Source organism: Somniosus microcephalus, chromosome 1 (assembly GCF_052327205.1).
Source record: "Somniosus microcephalus isolate GS21.2 chromosome 1, FLI_Smic_1.0, whole genome shotgun sequence".
Classification (NCBI taxonomy): domain Eukaryota; kingdom Metazoa; phylum Chordata; class Chondrichthyes; order Squaliformes; family Somniosidae; genus Somniosus; species Somniosus microcephalus.
Window position 1 is genome coordinate 63,624,111 of NC_140987.1, and position 23,498 is coordinate 63,647,608.

The 23,498-nt window shown below is 44.9% G+C and overlaps 1 protein-coding gene across 2 annotated transcripts in view; it reads left to right on the forward strand.

Moving 5' to 3' along the window:
* ttc39b (tetratricopeptide repeat domain 39B) overlaps window positions 1–23,498 on the forward strand; it is a 176,122-nt gene that overhangs the window by 107,179 nt on the left and 45,445 nt on the right. For both annotated transcript variants that reach the window (XM_085982654.1, XM_085982664.1), the window contains 2 exons: window positions 7,831–7,935; window positions 16,186–16,317. In XM_085982654.1, coding sequence (XP_085838780.1) covers window positions 7,831–7,935; window positions 16,186–16,317 — 237 coding nt within the window. The remainder of the gene's footprint in view (window positions 1–7,830; window positions 7,936–16,185; window positions 16,318–23,498) is intronic.

A 23,498-nucleotide genomic window follows, 5' to 3' on the forward strand; every position in this document is an offset into this window, starting at 1 on the left:
CGCTGGGCATTTTCTTCTGTCTGTGTAGTCGTGTTGTCTTCCGCAGTTTCTACACGTATTCTTCCCGCTGTCATATACTTGTTTTTGTGTGCTGTGCTTTTCGCGCACTGCATCTACTCTGTGATCCGGTTCGAGAGTTGTCCGCACGTCAGCCGTATGAGTATTCAGCGTTTTCATCTTTTTTTTTTGGCTTCGTGAACCCTCGCTGTATCTATGGCTTCTGATATTCCGAGCTTTTCTTTTCCTATTAGTTCTTTTTGCACTTCTGTATGTGCTGACCCCCATATTAATTGGTCTACCAGGCTTTCTTCTAGCTCCATAAATTTGCATTTGTTGGCTTCGTTTTTTAATCTCGTCAGGAAATTGTCAGCCGTTTCACCAGGTTCCTGCCTTAAGCTTTGGAATTTATACCTGTGTATGCGGTGGTTTGATTTAGGCTCGAGATGGTTACTGAACTTTTCATAAATCTCCGTAGGGTTCGTTTTATCCTCTTCGGATAAACTCCAGCTGGTATAGAGATCTAAGCCTTTTTCTCCCGCCCACAGTAGAATGAAGCTGACTTTTTCCTCATCGGAGGAGCCTTTCAGGAAACTTTTAAATGTAAGCTCGCAGTTTTGCTTAAATTTCCGGAAAGCTTCCACGATATCGTCGGCTTCCCAGTTCATGATGGGGAGCATATTCGCGGTCAGTGCATTGGACGCCGCCATTTTAGCTGCCCGTACGATTCGCGGTTAAAACGCTGCAGAGTTTACTTTTAAATTTCTTTCTTCAATCTGATATCGTTGTTATTTGCGTAAGTTTTACTCACTTATACCGCTGCCACCATGTTATGTCTTCTAGCGCTCGTCGTGCTTTGTAAAGACGACTCTGGACTCGGTAGTTTGTATTTATAAACTACTGTTTTATTTGGGTTGTAATGGCTGCCTGCCGCATGGTGCGGGGTGATATTTCCAAGTGCCTGTGCGGCGCCTGCAGCACTACTTTCCCAGCATCGTAGTGCTGCTACACTTGATACAAGTGTTAGTACACTTGTACAATGTAGTCCCAACATAACTATGTAACACTTCCCGCACAGCAGGAGGCCATTTGGCTCATCGTGCCTGTGTCAGCTCTTTGAAAGAGCTCTCCAATTAGTCCCACTTCCCCACTCTTTCCCCATAGCCCTACATTTTTCCTTTTCAAGCATATAGCCAGTTCCCTTTTGAAAGTTACGATTGGATCTGCTTCCACCACCCTTTCAGGCAGTGCATTCCAGATCACCACAATTCGCTGCCTAACACAAAATCTCCTCATCTCCCCTCTAGTTCTTTTGCCATTTATCTTAAATCTGTGTCCTCTGACCCTCCTGCCAGTGGAAACAGTTTCTGCTTATTTACTCTTATCAAAGTTCCATGTCATTTTGAATGCCCCTCTCAAATCTTCAACAGCAACTTGCATTTATAGCGAGCATTTAACTTCAGCTCATTCAAAATTCTGACCTGCACCAAGTTCCACTCATCCATCACTTGAAACACACACAAAGAGAAATAGTGACCGAAGCAAGCAGGGAGGAAAGAAGAAGGAGATAAAGAGCAGGAGGAGAAAGGCCCATGAAAAATCAGAAACAGTAATGGTTTTATTTGAACCCCAACTGTGAACTACCTTGGGACATTCTATTTGAAGTGCAATAAGTTGTTTATTGCTGCTCTCCTGCCTCTGCCTTCTCAGTTTTTCATTCTTTTTCTCGTGCATCCCCCCCCATTCTTCCCCTCCCATCTTTGGCAACCATACCACCAGCCAGCTAGGTTACTGTTGTGTCTGTGTGTTGATAGAGACACTGAAGACAGGAGTTGGTTCATAGGTGTTTACTAAGCAAAGTCTGGAGGGGAACTAACGGATATAACACAATATATAGGCTTATATAGCCCAAGTGGCCATTACCGGCATTACAGCACACATGGGGCTCTTAAAGGCACATACACTACAATTCCTCCCCTTTTAGCTAACCAGTACATAATATTTTAAGTAATTATTAATTACATGTTATAAGAAAAATAATATACACATTGCTGCAGTTAATTAATTATAAGTCAGTCTCTCTGGAGGCTTCCTGACTCGGTCCGGATAACGCCTCGGTGGTGTAGTAGTTTCTGGTGCTGTAGTAGGTTCTTTTGGCAAGGCTGATTCGGCTTGAATGCCAGTGTCGGGTTCATCGGGTTCCAGTATCACCGGATCGGAGGTAGATATGGGTATCTCTACTTCATCGTTAGATGTATAGAGTTCACACACAATCACAATCACAGAATCCCCACAATGCAGATAGAGGCCATTTCGGCCCATCGAGCCTGCACCGACACACATCCCACCCTATCCCCGTAACCCCACGTATTTAATCCCCTAACACTAAGGGTCAATTTATCATAGCCAAATCAACCTAACCCGCACATCTTTGGACTGTGGGAGGAAACCGGAGCACCCGGAGGAAACCCACGCAGACACGGAGAATGTGCAAACTCCACACAGACAGTCGCCCGAGGCTGGATTTGAACCCGGGTCCCTGGCGCTGTGAGGCAACAGTGCTAACCACTATGCCATCGGATGACTTTATGATTTGGTCAGCATGGCGCCTTATTATGCTTTCTCCGATGTCCACGGTATACATCAGCGGTCCTAGTCGTGTGCAAATAGTTCCAGGCTGCCATTTCTCGGTACGGTAGTCCCGGGCCAAAACTTGTTGACCTATCTGGAAGGTTCTAGTTGGCCTTTCATTCATGCCTTGAAATTGCCGGTTCTCCACGTCCCTTCTGATGTTGGGCTTGATCAAATCCAGCCGGCATCTTAGGCTTCTATTGAAGAACATCATGGCGGGAGTTTGGTTTGTAACCATATGTGTTGCATTCCTGTATGTGAACAAGAAGTTATCCACCTTGTGCTGAAGTTTTATGTCTTCATTACCCATGGCCTTGATGGCCTTCTTGAAGGTCTGGACAAACCTTGCAGCCAATCCATTGGTGGCGGGATGGTATGGGGCGGACGTGTAGTGCTTAACCCCATTGTTTTTTTAAGAACTTCCTGAATTCTTCGGACACAAATTGCGGTCCATTATCAGAACAGATCTGTTCCGGCAGCCCATTCCTGGCAAATATGGTCCTTAATACTGTGATGGTTTTTTCCGTGGTGGTGGAGGACATCTTTATTACCTCCGGCCACTTGGAGTGTGCATCAACCGCGATTAAGAACATTGAGTCCATAAATGGACCAGCAAAGTCGATGTGTACCCTTTGCCAGGGAGATGAGGGCCACTCCCATGGATGTAGAGGGGCTTGGGGTGGAGCGTTTTGGACCTTCTGGCATCCTAGGCAGCTCTTGGTCATTTCTTCTATGTCTCCATCGATACCTGGCCACCATACAAACGCTCTGGCTAGGTTCTTCATTTTCACTCCACCCAGATGCCCCTCGTGAAGCTCCTTTAGCACTTTATCCTGGAGTTTGGGTGGAATCACCACTCTGGATCCACACATCAAGGTTCCTCGGCATACTGACAGCTGTTCTCTTCTTTGCGAGAATGCTGGCAACAGTGGTTCGCCATGTGCTGGCCATCCCTTCACCATTAAGTCGTAGACTCGTGAGAGAGTCGGGTCATTTCTCGTTTCCTTTTCAATGGCAGAATTTGTTACTGGTAGACATTCCACTATGGTTGAGTGGAACATCTCCACTGGGTCTACTGTAGGTGCCTCTTCTACCGTTGGCAACGGTAGGCGCGATAAACCGTCAGCATTCCCATGCTGTTTTGATCCTTTGTATTCTATGTTGTATTGGTGTGCCCCTAGAAAAAGGGACCACCTCTGTAGCCTTTGCGCTGTCATAATGGGAACACCCTTTTTAGGGTTGAATATGGAGATGAGGGGTTGATGGTCAGTCAACAAGGTAAATTTTTGTCCGTGTAGGTAATGGTTGAATTTCTTCACTCCCCATACCAGGCTGAGTGCTTCCCTGTTGATTTGGGCATAGTTACGCTCAGCTGAGTTCAATGAGCGTGACGCAAAAGCTATCGGCCGTTCCGAGCCATCAGGGAATTTATGCGATAATACTGCTCCTATGCCGTAAGGGGATGCATCGCACGCCAGTCTGATTGGCAGTGATGGGTTGTAATGAGCCAAAACTTCTTTGGATATGATTAAGTCTTTGCATTTATGGAAGGCACGTTTACAGTCTTCGCTCCATTTCCAAATCACTCCTGTTTGTAGAAGTTCATTAGAAGGGTGTAGAAGAGTTGATAAGTTCGGTAAAAATTTATGATAGTAATTTATTAATCCCAGGAACGACCTTAATTGTGAAACATTTTCAGGTGCTGGGGCTTTTATGACCGCTTCAAATTTTTTCAGGTGACTTATGCAACCCTTCCTTATTAATTATGTGGCCACAATATGATATTTGATTTTGGAAAAATTCGCACTTGGGGCGATTTGCTCGTAGGCCCCATTCTCTCAGCCTAGTGAGCTCCTGCTCCAAATTGGCAAGGTGCTCGTTGTCGTTTTCTCCTGTTACAAGGATGTCGTCTAGGTAGCATTGAGTACCCAGAATCCCTTGGAGGACTTGCTCCATAGCTCTTTGCCAGATAGCTGGAGCGGATGCTTCTCCGAAAACCAGTCGATTGTACTGGTACAGGCCTTTGTGTGTATTTATCGTGAGATACTTTTTAGAGGCCTCTTCAACCTCCATCTGTAGATATGCCTGTGCCAAGTCAATTTTGGTGAAACGTTTCCCTCCGGATAGTGAGGCGAAAATATCTTCTATCCTCTGTACCGTGTGAAGGACCGGGTTTACCGTCACCTTGAAGTCTCCACACAGATGCAAATTTTTCTCTGTTCTTCAGATTTATCATTATTCAATGCTTTCTTCATGACTGGAATGATGGGTGTTGCCCACTCGCTCCAATCTATTTTGGATAATACGCCTGCATTTTCCAAATTCTCCAGCTCTGCCTCGACTAAACTAAACAGGCTGGGGTTGTTTTCCTTGGAGCAAAGAAGGCTGAGGGGGGACCTGATTGAGGTGTACAAAATGATGAGGGGCATAGATAGGGTAGATAAAGAGGAACTTTTCCCCTTAGTAGGGGGGTCAATAACAAGGGGGCATAGATTCAGGGTAAGGGGCAGGAGATTTAGAGGGGATTTGAGGAGGAACTTTTTCACCCAGAGGGTGGTTGGAATCTGGAACTCACTGCCTGAAAGGGTGGTAGAGGCAGGAACCCTCACAACATTCAAGAAGCATTTGGATGAGCACTTGAAATGCCATTGCATACAAGGCTATGGACCAAATGCTGGAAAATGGGATTAGACAGGACAGGGATGGATGGGCGGCGCGGACACGATGGGCCGAATGGCCTCTTTCTGTGCTGTAAAACTCTATGACTGCTGGACGAATTGCGTATGGCACTGGTCTTGCTTTAAAAAACTTGGGAATTGCTGCATCTTCCACTTTTATTGAGGCGGTGATGCCTTTCAAGGTTCCTAGTTTCTCTTGAAACACTTCTTTGGCGTTGGCCAAGATGTCTTTTAATCGTTCAGGTATGACGTCATCATCATTTTTTTTCTTACTGGTCACCGTCAGTGCCTGAATGGAGTGCCAGTCTAAACGTATTTTCCTGATCCATTCACGTCCTAACAGCGGTGGGCCACCATCTTGTAGAATGTATAAATACAACTTTTGTATTTCCTTGCCGTTGTATACAACAGGCACCCTTATTTTTCCTTTGGGGTATACTTTCTGCCCCGTATATGTTTTTAAGATAATGGATGAGTCTTTTAAAGGTATATGCGGAAATAGCCTCTCGTAATCCCGTCGATTTATGACGGTCAGAGCTGATCCTGTATCTAGCTCCATTTTAACTGGGGACCCTGCTATCGTGAGGGTAACCCGAATGGTCTGGTAATCATCTTTGGCAAGTACATTATGTAATTTGAGACAGCTTAGTCTCTTGTTTTCGGAGTCGCTATCGCTCTTCTGGTCTTCGGAGCTACTGTCCGTCATTTGTACCTTTCTGTACTTTATTGATTTTTTTTTTCCTGTCTGTGGATTTATTTTGTCCAGATCGGCATACCCGTGCAATGTGTCCAATCTTTCCGCATTGCCTGCATGCTTTGTCCTTGAACCAGCAGTCCCTCTGATCATGGGTGGATCTGCCGTAGCGATAACATCTCTCTCAACCCTGTGTCATTTCATGGGTGCCGAAGCCCTGTGTCTTTTGTTGTATTTCTGCAGCTCCTCTTGCGGCTGCTTCGTATGATACAGCCATACTGAAAGCCTTGTCCAGTGTTAAATCTTTTTCAGAAAGCAGCCTTTTCTGTGTTCCTTCACTTAAGAGACCGCAGACGAATTTGTCTCGAAGATAATCTGCAAGTCCTGCCCCGAATTGGCAGTGTTTTGATAGCTTTCTTAATTCGGTGAGGTAATCAGCGATACTTTCATTCTTGTGTTGATTTCTCTTGAAGAATTTGAATCGTTGCGCTATCAGCAGCGGTGTTGGGTTTAAGTGCTCCTGTGTGTTGCACGCGTGGGTTCGAATCCCATCCTCGTCGCCACTGTTGTGTCTGTGTGTTGATAGAGACACTGAAGACAGGAGTTAGTTCATAGGTGTTTACTAAGCAAAGTCTGGAGGGGAACTAACGGATATAACACAATATACAGGCTTATATAGCCCGAGTGGCCATTACCGGCATTACAGCACACATGGGGCTCTTAAAGGCACATACACTATAGTTACACTCTCTGGGATTCCCTCCTTAAACTCGTCTACCTCTGCATCATTGCTCTCCTCCTTTAAGATCCTCCTTAAAACCCAGCTTCTTGACTAAAGTTTTGGTCACCCCTCCAAATCTCCCCCCGCCCCATCCCCCTTTGGCTTGACATCCATTTTCCTCAGACCTCCATGAGGAGCCTTGGGCCATTTTTCTACGTTAAAGACGTTATGTAAGTGCAAGTTGTTGATCGAGACATGAGGGCCCATTTTATTGCCGACCATTAACAATAAAATGGATTCGCTCCCCCGTTGGCTCAGTACATTTTACACTGAGTAGTTCAGACATACAGATTAGCAAGATCCCAGGTTCGATTCTCAGCCTGGGCTGTGTTGGCTAACCTCAACCACAGCAGCGATAGAGATGCTAATATGCTGGTCCTGGAGTTTGTTAGGCAGGGGAAAAACAGCTAGGGTTGCTAGTGTTGATCGGTGATGCCCAGCAACCTCTGCTGAAAGTACACTTTGTGTGGACTTTGAGTGAAAAAGGATTGGCCACAGCTGTGATCAGCATGGTTCAATAACCTGCTCACTGTCGAGATTTGCACATGAATCGTGACAATTTGGACAGGGCGCCGAGGGCAAATGGAACAGTATGACAGCAAGGGGTCAATGCCTTCGAGTGGAAGGAATGAGAAGAAATTGTTGAGAAAAAGCAAATGATGTAGATCTTAGAACTCTCTCTTCAGATTCTGCCTCTTAAAACATTCCCAAGGGAGTTAGAGGTAGTTCCTGCATGGTATCCCTTCCCTTGCAGTGCAGGGAGCCTCCTCTGTGCGTTATGATTGGGGTGTGTGTGTTGGTGTTTTAATTTTCCATTAAGGCCTATTCAAGATGAGGACATGAGCACTTGCTTCCCCATGAGCCCTTCATACTTCCTGTTAATGTCACAATGATCCTGGTGGAAAGTTCTTCATGTTAGCTGGCCTTCAGATTTAGTCCACGGCAGTGTTTGTCACGTCTTCAGTCATCTTTTCATCCATTCCAATAATTTGCAGAATGACACCCATTGCCAGTCGAGTGGAGCTTATTGTTTCTCTTTATTTTATTAGGGCATCCCAGATGGACTTGAAGAGTGCCCTGGAGGAATGCAACATCGCACTGAGTTTATTCTTAAATAACAAATTCTCCGAAGCTTTGGATTTGCTGCGGCCTTGGTAAGAAGTCTTTTGAATTTGAATTAAACGAAGAATTTTTCAGTGTGTAGCTCTACATTTCCCATAATAGATTTTATATAGGGTTTGGACTGCTCTCCTGTCCAATCAGATGGCTACAATAATGGTGTATGTGTTGTGAATATTATATAAGAGAATGAAGTTTAACCTTTAGAGCACAGAGTGTTCTTGTATATCCTTGGAAAGAGAAAATAATCACACTTGTATTAACTTTAATGTGCTTTTTTTAGTTGATAGTTACCACAAAAAAGGATTTTTGGCAGTCCCAGATAGTTCCTTTTAACCTCACTTTTTTTTAAAGGCTAGTTTTATATTATTGAGTTTGAGAACTGCGTGGTTACAGTTGTTACATTGCTGTTCCCTCTCTTCTAAGATCTGTGTTTGAATCTAGCTCAGACTGAAGGGATGAAAGTGTATTCTCTGTAACGGCATTAAGTAAAATCAATTTGGTAGCCTAAACCTAGTTCTTGGTGGATGCAATTTACATGGCACAAAATTGCCCATAATTTAAGATGAGGTTGAGCTGATAGTCTCACTCAGATCACTCACTGAATATTGCTGCTGAAGTATGTCTGCCCTGCAGATCTTTTGCTTGTCATGCAGACCTGGTATCTTCAATGGTTTGAACCGATTTTCCTTAGCCCTAGCCACAATGAGTATCAATGTTCTCAGTTACGTCAGTGAACGTAAAATTCTTTGTATTTTGTTGTCCCTTACTTTAGTAGCCACGAAGGCTTTTGAGGAAATGTCCTTAAAGGATGTACATGAGAAGGATGAATCCTCTGCTTTTTTTTACTCTTCCCGTCTCCTCACCCCACCCTTCTGCCATGTGATGAGGTGCCTGGACTCCATTCCTACAGCAGCATGCCTGAGACTTGAGGTCATAGAGTCATAGAGTCATAGAGTAATACAGCACGGATAGAGGCCCTTCGGCCCATCGTGTCCATGCCGGCCATCAAGCCCTGTCTAATCTAATCCCATATTCCAGCATTTGGCCCGTAGCCTTGTATGCTATGGCATTTCAAATGCTCATCCAAATGCTTCTTAAATGTTGTGAGGGTTTCTGCCTCCACAACCCTTTCAGGCAGTGAGTTCCAGACTCCAACCACCCTCTGGGTGAAAAAGTTCTTTCTCAAATCCCCTCTAAACCTCCCGCCCTTTACCTTGAATCTATGCCCCCTAGTTATTGACCCCTCTACTAAGGGGAAAAGCTCCTCAGCATCCATCCTATCTATGCCCCTCACAATTTTGTACACCTCAATCATGTCCCCCCTCAGCCTCCTCTGCTCCAAGGAAAACAAACCCAATCTGCCCAGTCTCTCTTCATAGCTGAAGCGCTCCAGCCCTGGTAACATCCTGGTGAACCTCCTCTGCACCCTCTCTAACGCGATCACATCTTTCCTGTAGTGTGGCGACCAGAACTGCACACAGTATTCCAGCTGTGGCCTAACCAGTGTTTTATACAGCTCCATCATAACCTCCTTGCTCTTATATTCTATGCCTCGGCTAATGAAGGCAAGTATCCCATATGCCTTTTTTACCACCTTATCCACCTGTTCCGCCGCCTTCAGGGATCTGTGTACCTGCACACCCAGATCCCTCTGACCCTCCGTCTTGCCTAGGGTCTTTCCCTTCATTGTGTATTCCCTTGCCTTGTTAGACCCCCCCAAAGTGCATCACCTCGCACTTTTCCGGGTTAAATTCCATTTGCCACTGTTCCGCCCATCTGACCAACCCATCTATATCGTTCTGCAGACTGAGGCTACCCTCCTCGCTATTTACCACCCTACCAATTTTAGTATCATCCGCGAATTTACTGATCATACCCTTTACATTCATATCCAAGTCATTAATGTAGACCACAAACAGCAAGGGACCCAGCACCGATCCCTGTGGTACCCCACTGGCCACAGGTTTCCAGTCACAAAAACAACCTTCGACCATCACCCTCTGCCTTCTGCCACTAAGCCAGTTTTGTATCCAATGTGCCAAGGCACCCTGGATTCCATGGGCTCTTACCTTCTTGACCAGTCTCCTGTGCGGGACTTTATCGAAGGCCTTACTGAAATCCATGTATACCACATCCACTGCGTTACCCTCATCCACACACCTAGTCACCCCCTCAAAAAATTCAATCAAATTAGTCAGACATGATCTTCCCTTGACAAAGCCATGTTGACTATCCCTGATTAATCCTTGCCTCTCCAAGTGGAGACAAATTTTGTCCCTCAGGATTTTTTCCAGTAATTTTCCTACCACTGATGTTAGGCTCACTGGCCTGTAGTTCCCTGGTTTTTCCCTACTACCCTTCTTGAATAATGGTACTACATTAGCGGTTCTCCAGTCCTCTGGCACATCCCCTGTGGCCAGAGAGGTCCTGAATATATGTGTTAGAGCCCCCGCAATCTCCTCCTTTGCCTCACACAGCAGCCTGGGGTACATTTCATCCGGGCCTGGGGATTTATCCATTTTTAGGCCAGCTAAAACCGCCAATACCTCCTCCCTCTTGATGTTAATATGTTCGAGCATATCACAGTCCCCCCGCCCTATTTCTATGTCTACATCGTCCTTCTCCATAGTGAAAACAGATGCAAAAAATTCATTTAGAACCCCTCCTACATCTTCCGGCTCCACACACAGATTGCCACTTTTGTCCCTAATGGGCCCTATTTTTTCCCTAGTTATCCTTTTACCCTTAATATACTTATAAAACATCTTCGGATTTTCCTTTATTTTGCTCGCCAGTGTTATTTCATGGCCCCTCCTTGATCTCCTAATTTCTTTTTTAAGTATCCCCCTGCACTTTTTGTACTCCTCTAGGGCTTCCTCCGTCTTTAGCCTTTTGTATCTACCAAAAGCCCTCCTTTTTTTCCTAATCCATTCCCGTATATCCCCTGACATCCACGGTTCCCTGTGGTTTTTGGAACCACTCTTGACATTTATGGGAACATGTTGCCCTTGTATGATCTCAATCTCCCTTCTGAAAGCCTCCCATTGCTCCGATGCGGATTTTCCTACAAGTAGCTGATCCCAGTCCATTTTGGCCAGATCCTGCCTTATCCTATTAAAATCGGCCTTCCCCCAATTTAGAACCTTTATTTCCGGCCCATCCCTGTCCTTTTCCATGACCACCTTAAATCTTACCATATTATGGTCACTATCACCAAAGTGCTCACCTACTAGCACTTTTTCCACTTGGCCGGCCACATTCCCTAGAATTAGGTCCAGTACCGCCCCCTCTCTTGTAGGACTTTCTACATGCTGGCTCAAAAAGCTCTCCTGGATGCACTTTAAGAATTCTACACCCTCTGAGCCTTTCACACTTTGACTATCCCAGTTAATATTGGGGAAGTTGAAATCCCCCATTATTATTACCCTATTATTTGCACATTTCTCTGAGATTTCCCCCTGACTGTTTGGAGGCCTATAGTACACTCCCAGCAAAGTGCTTGCCCCCTTTTTGTTTTTAAGCTCCACCCATATGGCCTCATTAGAGGACCCTGCTAATATATCATCCCTCCTTACTGCAGTAATTGACTCCTTAATTAATATTGCGACACCCCCTCCTCTTATACCTCCCCCTCTGTCTCGCCTGAAGATTCTGTACCCCGGAATATTGAGCTGCCAGTCTTGCCCCTCCCTCAACCATGTCTCCGTGATAGCAACAATATCATACTCCCATGTGTTTATCAACACCTTCAGTTCATCCACCTTATTTGCAAGACTCCTTGCATTAAAATAGATGCCATCCAGCCTTGCCCTTATATATTTGCCCTGTCTACCAAGCTGACTTGTTTTTTCCTCCATAATTGGCAGCACATCCCCCCCTATTTCAGCTTCCCTCTGTATCCCATCCCCCTGCCAAGTTAGTTTAAACCCCCCCCGACAGTGCTAGCAAACCTCCCCGCAAGGATATTTGTCCCGCTCTGGTTCAGGTGCAACCCGTCCGACTTGTACAAGTCCCACCTTTCCCAGAAGCAGGCCCAGTGATCCAGGAAAGTAAAACCCTCCCCCCTACACCAACTCTTTAGCCATGCATTCATCTGCTCTATCCTCCCATTCCTATACTTACTAGCACGTGGCACTGGGAGTAATCCAGAGATTACACCCTTTGAGGTCCTGCCCTTTAATCTGTTACCTAGCTCCCTAAATTCTTGATGCAGGACCTCATCCCTCTTTTTACCTATGTCGTTGGTACCAATGTGGACCACGACCACTGGCTGTTCACCCTCCCCCTCCAGAATGCCCTGCAGCCGCTCAGTGACATCCTTGACCCTGGCACCAGGGAGGCAACAAACCATCCTGGAGTCACGTTTGCGGCCACAGAAACGCCTATCTGTTCCCCTTACTATAGAATCCCCTACCACTATTGCTCTCCCACTCTTTTTCCCCCCCTCCTGGGCAGCAGGAGCACCCCCAGTGCCAGGAAGTTGGCTGCTGCTGCCTTCCCCTGGTGAGTCATCCCCCTCAACAGTATCCAAAGCGGTATACCTGTTTGAAAGGGGGATGTCCGCAGGGGTTCATGGGAAGGGCACTGTTTTGCGTTGGCTGTCTAAATATGTCCAATTCTGTTTTAATTACAAAGTATTTTGGGAATCTTATCAAAGATTTTTGGGGATTGCATTGCATGATTTTGTGCATTTTTTTCGTGAAACTGGCCAACTATTGGCTTTGGTTGTGGAAGGACCAGATTTGAATCCAGCCATTGTTGCACTAGGCATTGTTTTTCTTGAAAGCCGGTTCCAGGCAGGTAAATCCCAGCAGCAAAACTTCAGACCCAGTTATCAAATAGCTTTGACTCTTTTAGGTTGGTTAGGAACTTTGCATTGTATAAGGAACTTGCCATTTTTGATTATACTGGATCAAAAGGGCTGCTATGAACAATGCTTGTGACGTTGGGGAATGCTGTGATGTGCAAAAATTGCAGTGTGATTTTATTCTGTTGCTGATTTTCTGAGGAGAAACCAAAGAAGATGTTTGCCTCGGTGAAGAAAGCATCAGTGACTTTCTTCGTGCGTCTATGCACGGCGGATTGATTGATGTTGCTGATCTCCCTGAAATAGCCTGGAAGGATCCACAGGCATAAAGGTTAAATGTAGTCCTTAGTAGATTCTTAGTGGTGAGATTCCCTATGGTTGTCATCGTTTGCAGATCTGATTCCACCAGCCACTGTGGAGAGCCCGAGACAGCAGTTGTACATGGATATTCCTGAATCTCTACACGGGTCTGTGTGGATAGGTTATGGTGAGGGCTGTCCACCTCTGGTGCAAGAGAGGCTGCTTGGACCACCACCACCCTCCCCCCCCCCGAACCCCTTCATCCTTTTCTTCCTTCCTTCCCCAGAAGTTATATGTGGCATAGTTGATGCACCTTAAAAAAATAAATTAAAAAAAATAAATAAATAAAATAAAAAAACTTGTGAAGCTCAACATCTGATGCTTTTTCAAAAACATTATGGCCTGGATATTTACTTGGGCGGGTTATGTAGGCGGCGGGGGTGGGGGCAAGTTTTGGACAGGAAACCTGAAAATCTGGGTTTCCCTGCAAAACCCCACAGCGTGCGTCTTTTGGCCTTGGCAGGTTCCCCACCTGGAAGTTAGCCTGATTGACAGGCTTGGCTTCCAGTTGGGCAGGGAGCAGGCCGCAGGACCAGGTAGGTCCGATCCCAGACCACGGTGGGAGGGTCTGATCCCATTCCCCAGGGGTCTTTGTATGGTGGGTGGTCTGATGGGTGAGGTGCCGAGGAGGAAGCATTCCTGCTCCTCCTGGGCCACAAGCAATGCTGTAAAGGCACTCTGCTTCTCCCCGAAGTTGTGCTTGCCTGCCTTCAGCTGCCGTGTGTACCAAGGCATGGGAAACCTGGCCACCTGCTGTAAAACCTGCAAAGCAAGTTAAATCAGAGGCTGCCAGCCTCATTAACATATTAAAAATGCCACCCCGCCTCCTGGGAGTGGGTTGGCTGCCCGCCCCTTGTCCCGCTTCGGTAAAACCCGGAAGTCGGCGGGTTGGAGCCGGCTTCTCGGCGCACTTGGAATTTTTCCCAATTTAACCCCCCAACCACAGCCAATCCCGTGCGCTTACCCATGTTAAAATTCCCCCCCACCCCCATGTTCTTGAAACCAAAAATGAGAGCAACATACAGGAAGTCAGCAACAGATACAGCACACTACTGTCATCTTGGTTTTTGCACTCTGATTTGCAAATTAGCTGTTCAGCTCGGGCTTTTTCATAACGCCATACAGATTGATCAGAATTCATTATAAGTTTTGACTCAAATCCGTCAAAACGGATAAGGTTTGATTCTCAGCTGCTAGCGCTGGGCTCTTTGAGCTTTATTCCTCAGAAGAGAGGTCTACTGTCCTAAGCTGATGATTAAATCTGGAACATTGTCTCCAGGGACTTATTTTTTTATTCGTATATGGGAATGTGGGCGCCTCTAGCAAGGCCAGCATTTATTGCCCATCCCTAGTTGCCCTTGAGAAGGGGGTGGTGAGCCACCGCCTTGAACCGCTGCAGTCCGTGTGGTGAAGGTACTCCCACAGTGCTGTTAGGGAGGGAGTTCCAGGATTTTGACCCAGCGACGATGAAGGGTTGGCGATATACTTCCAAGTCAGGATGGTGTGTGACTTGGAGGTGGTGGTGTTCCCATGCGCCTGCTGCCCTTGTCCTTCTAGGTGGAAGAGGTTGCGGGTTTGGGAGGTGCTGCCGAAGAAGCCTTGGCGAGTTGCTGCAGTGCATCTTGTAGATGGTACACACTGCAGCCACGGTACGCCGGTGGTGGAGGGAGTGAATATTTAAGGTGGTAGCTTGGTTCTTATAGAATCATATAATGGTACAGCACAGAAGAAGGCCATTCAGCCCATTGTGCGTGCGCCAGCTCTTTGAAAGAGCCTTCCAATTAGTCCCATTCCCCTGCAGATTTTTTTCCTTCAAGTATTTATCCAATTCACTTTTGAGAGTTTATTACTGAATCTGCTTCCTTTCAGGCAGTGCATTCCACATCAACATAACTCGCTGCATACATTTTTTTCCCCTCGTGTCTCCACTTTTTTTTAGCAAATTACCCTAAATCTGTGACCTCTGATTAAAGTTTCTGTTTTAAGATTTGGTGAGCCTACCATTACCTTGATCTGTGGGATGGCTTCGGATTAGAGTTACATTTTTGTAAATGTTATTCTGTAATTTCTGTATATCATGAAGTTCCTTTGTTTTGCATTTTGGAAAGCATTCTAAGGATTTGTCCAGAGAAATAAGTTAGATTTTTATTTCCAGCATTTCTTTGTCACTAAGCCATGTGTTGGAATAGAGCATTTTAAGAATATAAGAAATAGGAGCAGGAATAGGCCACTTGGCCCCTCGAGCCTGCTCCGCCATTCAATAAGATCATGGCTGCAGTTTATTGCTATCCCAGTTGGTAGTCTCATTAACTTTTGTGAGATGTAAACTATTTACTTAATTTTTTTTTAAGAATAGAGCTTATTGAGGAGGCGATCTTTATTTTCTGTCCAAAATTGAAGTTGTCAATGCACCACTTTGACATCATCCCATCAACAGAGTGTTATAAAAAAAAAGTACTGGAATGGGCTAATTGCTCCTTGTGATACGTATGACAACCATTTCTCAATTACAAGCTCAATGGGAGCAATTTTAACCAAACCTGCCTGTCAGGAAACTGCCGGGATCAGGTGGAACGCCGATTTTACACCCGCCCAATATTACTCTCATTGACTTCAGTGGAGAGTAAAATCGGGCGGGATGTATAACCAGCATTGCACCCGGTCTTGTGAGTTTCCCGCCTTGCAAGTTTATGTCTTAATAGAGGTAAGTTTTGAAATCAGTATATGCCTTTAAACACCAAGAATGATGGTCGAATGAAGAATCTATGAAGGCTGGGGGAGAGCGAGAGAGGAAGAGAGTTTAATGACCTAATGTGGATGTGATACTTGGTCATCAGCCTTGTTGACAATTGGTTTAAAATGGAATAGCAGTGCCATGTTACTGGCATGGAACCAATTGATGTAGCTTAAACAATCTATACCTAGAAAATGAGTGGGGAAAATAAACAAAGTGAAGGGAAGTTTGCCAAAAAGATTGAAGGCAAGTGTCTGCAATTCAACTGTCATAAAGGCAAAAAATCTACCCAGCATGGACCCCTCTCTTTCACATAGAGCAGTATTCCGTTCTCCCCCTGCCCCACCCCCACAGATATGTAATGAGTTGTGTTCAATGCAGGTCCAAAGACAGCATGTACCATGCCCTAGGTTACAGCACAATGCATGCGATGCAGGCAGCGATGACCTTCGAGCAACAGGATATCCTTGCAGCCATCGGAACAATGAAGGAAGCTTTGCAAACCTGCCAGAGGTAAGTCTCCCAATGCCGTAGTGTGTTGGACCAAATTCTTTGTGATTTGTTTTGGCAAACAATCTCTGTACCATGGAAGTCGTCCTCCGTTTGATTGGGCACCACCAAAGTTTATTGCAATTGTTAATGTATTCTTGTTGTAATTCTTTTTTCTGATGGGGTTTTAGTTGCCTTCATATTTACACCATAACACTGGGAAGAATAGTCTCACATGACGTAGGAAATGGAAAGGGTGCTTCATCCTTTCTGCCCCATAGAAAATCTCCTTTAAAACCAGCATTGGGTTACCATGGAAACGCACAACATTCTGACTAATTGTAAGATCTGTTTTGGACATTTCTAGTGTTCTTTTTGAAAGTTGAGATGCTGTATGCTGCCTATTTTGATGGCTTCAAGTTCTTGCAGTGCTTAAAAGGTTAGCATGTCGGTTAAATCTTGTAAAAGCACTGACCTGACCTCGTTGGTTGCAGTTTCCAGCCAAGTCTTACTGGAGTGCAGCTTAAGTAAATTAAAAAATAATCTTAATACAGTTTGATGCCAATTGGCACAATTAGTTAACCCAGCCAAATTGGCTGCTGGATGAATATAAGCAGTGTGGCGCTATGTTCGATTGCTGAGTAGTTTAACTTCAAGTGGTCAGCCATCCTTGAGAAGTTACATTGACATCTTACTTACATTTCCCGATTTTTGCTTGCCCACTAGAGTGGAAACTTTAATAGATTAATTTTATCTGTGTTTAGGAGTGTGTCAGGGCCTTTCATACAAGTGTAAGGACTGCATAATATTTGACGTAAGCAAAAAAACATACTAATAGAGATTATGCTGAGGCGCAGTGGACATTGTCATTAGTCTACGGAAGATCAAACAAACCAGAACAAAAACACCAATATTGCTACCGTAATCAAAAGGAAAACCTGCTGGCATTAAGGCACCTCTGAATTCCAAATAAGATCACCCTTCTGCTTCCTTTCCCTCAAATCAGTCCAAAGGGCTAAATTCAGATTGATGCTTCGAAGTCACCACAACTTTCTAAGAGGCATTGAGGAAAAAATGGTCGCTTTTGCCAGAAGAACAGTTTGACAAAATGTTCAATGCAAATTTGATCCGCAAATACTGTGAAGCCAAACAACTGATCAAAATTATCTGAATATACTTCAATAGTCTCTCATTTTAAGCAAAATGGCTGCCACTGTTTAATACTCTGTTCATTGACAGCTGCAAAAGATTTGTTTCACATAACGTCAATTTCTATGTGTTCAAAATATTTTTAAAATTTAGCCAACTGTAGTTTTGGGCAAATAAATTGGATCGTCGATTAATGTATATAGTAAGAGAATCATATAATGATTCAGCACAGAAGGAGGCCTTTTGGCCCATCATGCCTCTGCCAGCTCTTTGAAAGAACTATACAATTAGTCCCACTCCCCTGCTCTTTCCCCATAGCCTTGCAAATTTTTCTCCTTCAAGTATTTATCCAGTTCCCTTTTGAAAGTTATTATTGAATCTGCTTCCACCACCCTTTCAGGCAGTGCATTCCCGATCATCATAACTCGTAAACATTTTTTTCCTCATGTCGCCTCTGGTCCTTTTGCAAATTACCTGAAATCTGTGTTCTCTGGTTACCGATCTTTCTGCCATTGGAAGCAGTTTCTCCTTATTTACTCATATCAAAACCCTTCATGATTTTGAACACCTCTATTAAATCTGTCCTTAATCTTCTCTGCTCTAAGAGAACAATTCCAGCTTCTCGAGTCTCTCCGTCTAACTGAAGTCTTTCATCCCTGGTACCATTCTAGTAAATCTCCTCTGCACCCTCTCTAAGGCCTTGACATCGTTTTTAAAGTGTGGTGCCCAGAATTGGTCACAACACTCCGGCTGGGGCCTAACCAGTGTTTAATAAAGGTTTAGGATAGCTTCCTTGCCTTTATACTCCATGGGGTAAACTTCGCCGGGGCGCTAATTTTAGCACCCCCACGGACGATTTTCCTAGGTAGCACCCCAAGAGGGAGAAGGGGAGCTACTGGAAGCGTCCCGCGTCCCTCTTGGGGCACTGCGAGCCAATATCGCGGTGCTACGTGCCGTGGCCAGCAACAAAAATGGCTGCCCGCCACCTCCCTTTTAACTAGCGCTGCCCCGGCTGCAGGTAGACCCATCCACCCCCCCCCCCCCCCCCCGACCCCGGCGGACATAGCATCCGGCGGTAAGTCGAGGGCGCCACCCAATATGATTTGGTTGGGATTACGGAAACGTGGCTCAAGGATGGCCAAGACTGGGAACTCAACATCCAGGGGTATTCGATATTCAGGAAAGGTAGTCAAAAAGGAAAGGGAGGTGGGGTAGCATTACTAGTTAAAGAAGGGATTAATACAATTGTAATGAAGGATATTAGCTCTGATGATGTGGAATCTGTATGGGTAGAATTGAGAAATACTAAGGGGAAAAAAACATTAGTGGGAGTGGTATATAGACCTCCCAACAGTAAGGCGGAGGTTGGGGATGGCATGAAAAGGGAAATTAAAGAAGCTTGCAATAAGGGCACAGCAGTCATCATGGGTGACTTTAATCTACATATAGATTGGGCCAACCAAATTAGTAACAATACTGTGGAGGAGGAATTCCTGGAGTGTTTACGGGATGGTTTCCTGGACCAATATGTCGAGGAACCAACCAGACATCAGGCCATCTTAGACTGGGTATTATGTAACGAGAAAGGATTAATTAGCAATCTTGTTGTACGAGGCCCCTTGGGTCGGAGCGATCATAATATGATCGAATTCTTCATTAAGCTGGAGAATGAAGTAGTTGACTCAGAGACAAGGGTCCTCAATTTAAATAAAGGAAACTACGATGGTCTGAGGAGCAAGTTGGATAGGATTGATTGGGGAATGTCACTCAAAGGGTTGACGGTGGATAGGCAATGGCAAACATTCAAAGACCGAATGGATGAGCTACAGAATTTGTTCATCCCAGTTTGGCATAAAAATAAAACAAAAAAGGTGACTCAACCATGGCTAACAAGGGAAATTAGGGATAGCATAAGATCCAAGGAGAGGACATATAAATTGGCCAGAAAAAGCAATAATCCTGAGGATTGGGAGCAGTTTAGGATTCAACAAAGGAGGACAAAGGGATTAATTAAGAAAGGGAAAATAGAATATGAGAGTAAGCTAGCAGGGAACATTAAAAACTGACTGTAAAAGTTTTATAGATATGTGAAGAGAAAAGGATTGGTGAAGTCAAGCGTAGGTCCCTTGCAGTTAGAATCAGGGGAATTTATAATGGGGAACAAAGAAATGGCAGACCAACTAAATTCATACTTTGGTTCTGTCTTCACAAAGGAGGACACAAATAACCTCCCAGAGATGCCGGGGAACATAGGGCCTGATGAAAGGGTGGAACTGAAAGAAATCAGTATTTGTAGGGAAATGGTGTTAGGAAAATTGATGGGACTGAAGGCCGATAAATCCCCAGGGCCTGATAATCTACATCCCAGGGTACTTAAGGAAGTGGCCCTAGAAATAGTAGATGCATTGCTGGTCATCTTCCAGAACTCGATAGACTCTGGAACAGTACCCATGGATTGGAGGGTGGCTAATGTTACCCCACTATTCAAAAAAGGTGGTAGAGAAAAAGCGGGGAATTATAGACCGGTAAGCCTGACATCGGCAGTGGGGAAAATGCTAGAATCTATTATAAAAGATGTAATAGCAGAGCACTTGGTAAGCAGTGACAGGATCGGACAAAGTCAACATGGATTTACAAAAGGTAAATCATGCTTGACTAATCTACTGGAATTTTTTGAGGATGTAACTGGTAAAATAGATAAGGGAGAACCAGTGGATGTGGTGTATTTGGACTTTCAGAAGGCTTTCGATAAGGTCCCACATAAGAGATTAGTGTGCAAAATTAAGGCACATGGGATTGGGGGCAAGGTATTGACTTGGATAGAGAACTGGTTGGCGGACAGAAGGCAGAGAGTTGGAATAAACGGGTCGTTTTCCGAGTGGCAGGCAGTGACTAGTGGGGTACCGCAAGGATCGGTCCTAGGACCCCAGCTGTTCACAATATATATTAATGATCTGGACGAGGGAATTGGATGTAATATCTCCAAATTTGCAGACGACACAAAGCTGAGTGGGAGGGTAAGCTGTGAGGAGGATGTCGAGAAACTCCAGTACGATTTGGACAGGTTGGGTGATTGGGCAGAAACATGGCAAATGCACTATAATGTGGATAAATGTGAGGTTATCCACTTTGGTGGCAAAAACAGGAAGGCAGATTATTATTTGAATGGCAATAGATTGGGAGAAGGGGAAGTGCAAAGAGACCTGGGTGTTCTTGTGCACCAGTCGCTGAAGGTAAGCATGCAGGTGCAGCAGGCGGTTAAGAAGGCAAATGGTATGTTGGCCTTTGTAGCAAGAGGGTTCGAGTGCAGGAACAAGGATGTCTTGCTACAGTTGTGCAGGGCCTTGGTGAGACCGCACCTTGAGTATTGTGTGCAGGTTTGGTCGCCTTACCTGAGGAAGGACGTTCTTGCCATGGAAGGAGTGCAGCGAAGATTCACCAGGCTGATACCTGGGATGGCAGGAATGACGTATGAGGAGCGATTGTGTCGATTGGGCTTATACTCACTGGAGTTTAGAAGATTGAGAGGGGATCTCATCGAAACCTATAAAATTCTGTCAGGCCTGGACAGACTAGATGCAGGAAGGATGTTTATGATGGCTGGGGAGTCCAGAACCAGGGGTCATAGTCTAAGGATAAGGGGTAAGCCATTTAGGACTGAAATGAGGAGGAATTTCTTCACCCAGAGAGTGGTGAACCTGTGGAATTCTCTGCCACAGAGGGCGGTGGAGGCCAGTTCATTAAATATATTCAAAAAGGAGTTGGATATATTTCTGAAAGCTAAAGGGATGAAGGGATATGGGGAGAACGCAGGGACAGGGTACTGAATTTGGATGATCAGCCATGATCTCATTGAATGGCGGAGCAGGCTCGAAGGGCCGAATGGCCTACTCCTGCTCCTATCTTCTATGTTTCTATGTTATGTTTCTATATTACAGCCGGGGCGTGAACGGGGTGCTGTGCTCGGTGATGACATCATCGCCGGAGGCACAGCGCCAGATGGCGTTAACGGTTAGCGTTGTCGCTAACCTCCCACTGAATTTCGTGGGAGGCATAATCCCAGGCGCTGGTTGATTTGCGCCCCGTTAGTGCCAATAAACCGAATTTAGCCCCCTCTGTCTCTGTTTATAAAGGCAAGAATTCCGTATGCCTTTTTAGCAGCCTTCTCAACTTGTCCTGCCTCCTTCAAAGACTTGTTTACGTACACCCCCAGGTCTCTCTGTTCCTGCACCCCTTTTAAAATTGTAACATTTAGTTTATATTGCCTCTCCTCGGTCTCCCTACCAAAAGGAATCACTTCACACTTCTCAGTATCGGGTAAGAATGGACCATTTTAGCCTATCGAGCACATTCTGTCCACAGATGATGTACAGTTTGCTCTATCCTATACTTTGCACAATTTATTTAATGTGAGGGAAAATTTCACCTTGGACCCACCCCCCCCCCCCCCCCCCCGCAAGATGATCTAAATTTTGATTGAACATCTGTCCAATCCTATATCGTGCTCTTGGCACATGAAAACATAGAACGTGAAAAACAATGACCAGTGTATTCATCAATTTGGTTCTTGGTTCTCTGGTGCAAGAGCACAGGACAAATGATCTAGCTGGAGGTTTCCAATATGTATTTACGCCACAGAAGGATGGGTTCTTACTAGTTGGGATGGGAGGTTTATATCAAATATAGACGAGCCATCGTTTTCTCTCAAAAGTATTTGACCTGGGAAAAGAAATGCGGAGAAGAGTTTCCTAATATTTTGATCGAGATTTAGGTATAATATTTTGGGATGGAGGAATTTGTTGGTCTGGGGGGGGAAATGAATGGGTGGGGGGGCGGGGAAGTGAGCAGTAAAATGTCAATCTTGCTCTTCTCTTGGATGAAAAATAATCTGCTATGAAATGCTTTTGAAAAGATAAGGCAAAAAGAGGGCAAGGAAACGTCGGCACAGGCATGATGGGCTGAATGGCTTTCTTCTATGCTGTAAGAGTCCCCAGTCCATGCTGCCTACTCTTCAGTGTCCTCCCAAATGGCATGCAGGAGGCCCTTTTAGGGTCATGAGTGCTTTGTATTTGACTGTTCCACTTCGACAGGAGGAAAAGTAATTGTGTAATAGATTCTTTCTTGGTTTTAAATGTAGTGTGCCTTCGACCCCGGTAGCAGGATTGCCTGGCAGTTCTGTGATTGGGTTGCACCTGGCTTCCAAATTGCCACTTATTAGCAATGATGATTCTTCATTTAAGTTTCAAAGTTTGACCTATTTCAGTCTTGTCACTAGAATTTCAGTGAAGTGAAATGGGTGTATGAACTGTGGAAAAACTCCCAGCAGTGGAATTACCCCTTCCAAATGTGGTTGTCTCGAGACAGCATATTGAGCTAAATAACTCGGGAGTAGGCCATGAAGTATTGGTACTTGTAGGTTTCTCGTTGGTAGCACTGGAACCAATTTGAGCAGCACACGGGAAGTATATTGGTACAACATTAAGACTTAAGAATGTTTTTGTTCCTGTAGCATTTTAGTATCTATATGCTATGTCAGCCTCATGACAACTTTGCTATTTTATCTGGCTTGCTCTTAAAATTAGCAGTTTAATATGTTTAATGACATGCTTGCTGATCAAAAATTTCACTTGTATTAATCCTGCCCAAGCAACACGGGCTTCTGAGATTCCCATATTTTGCGGCTATTATCAAGGTTACTTGCAGTGTTAAGTGCAAATTGCAGCAAACTTGAGAAAGTAGTGAAATTATGGTGTTTTAAAACAAGGTGAGTGTGTTCCTCCCGGTCTTTTGGTTGCCAGTCTCAGGAATATGTTCTGCAGCATTTTGTCTGTGTCTTTATTTTCTGTCTCTCCATCTCCTCTTTGCCTCCATGTAGCAAGGACCAAATAATGAAAAGCATTTTTTCTCTGTTAATTTTCCTTTTTCGCTTCCCTACTCCACAAGATCAAGGTAAGAACGTTTCAAAATATTCAATTTCTCGACTTTTTCCACAGGCTATTCAGCTCTCCACCCTGAGTCCTCCATTCTCAAAGTCCTGTAGGCTGACTGATGGGCTT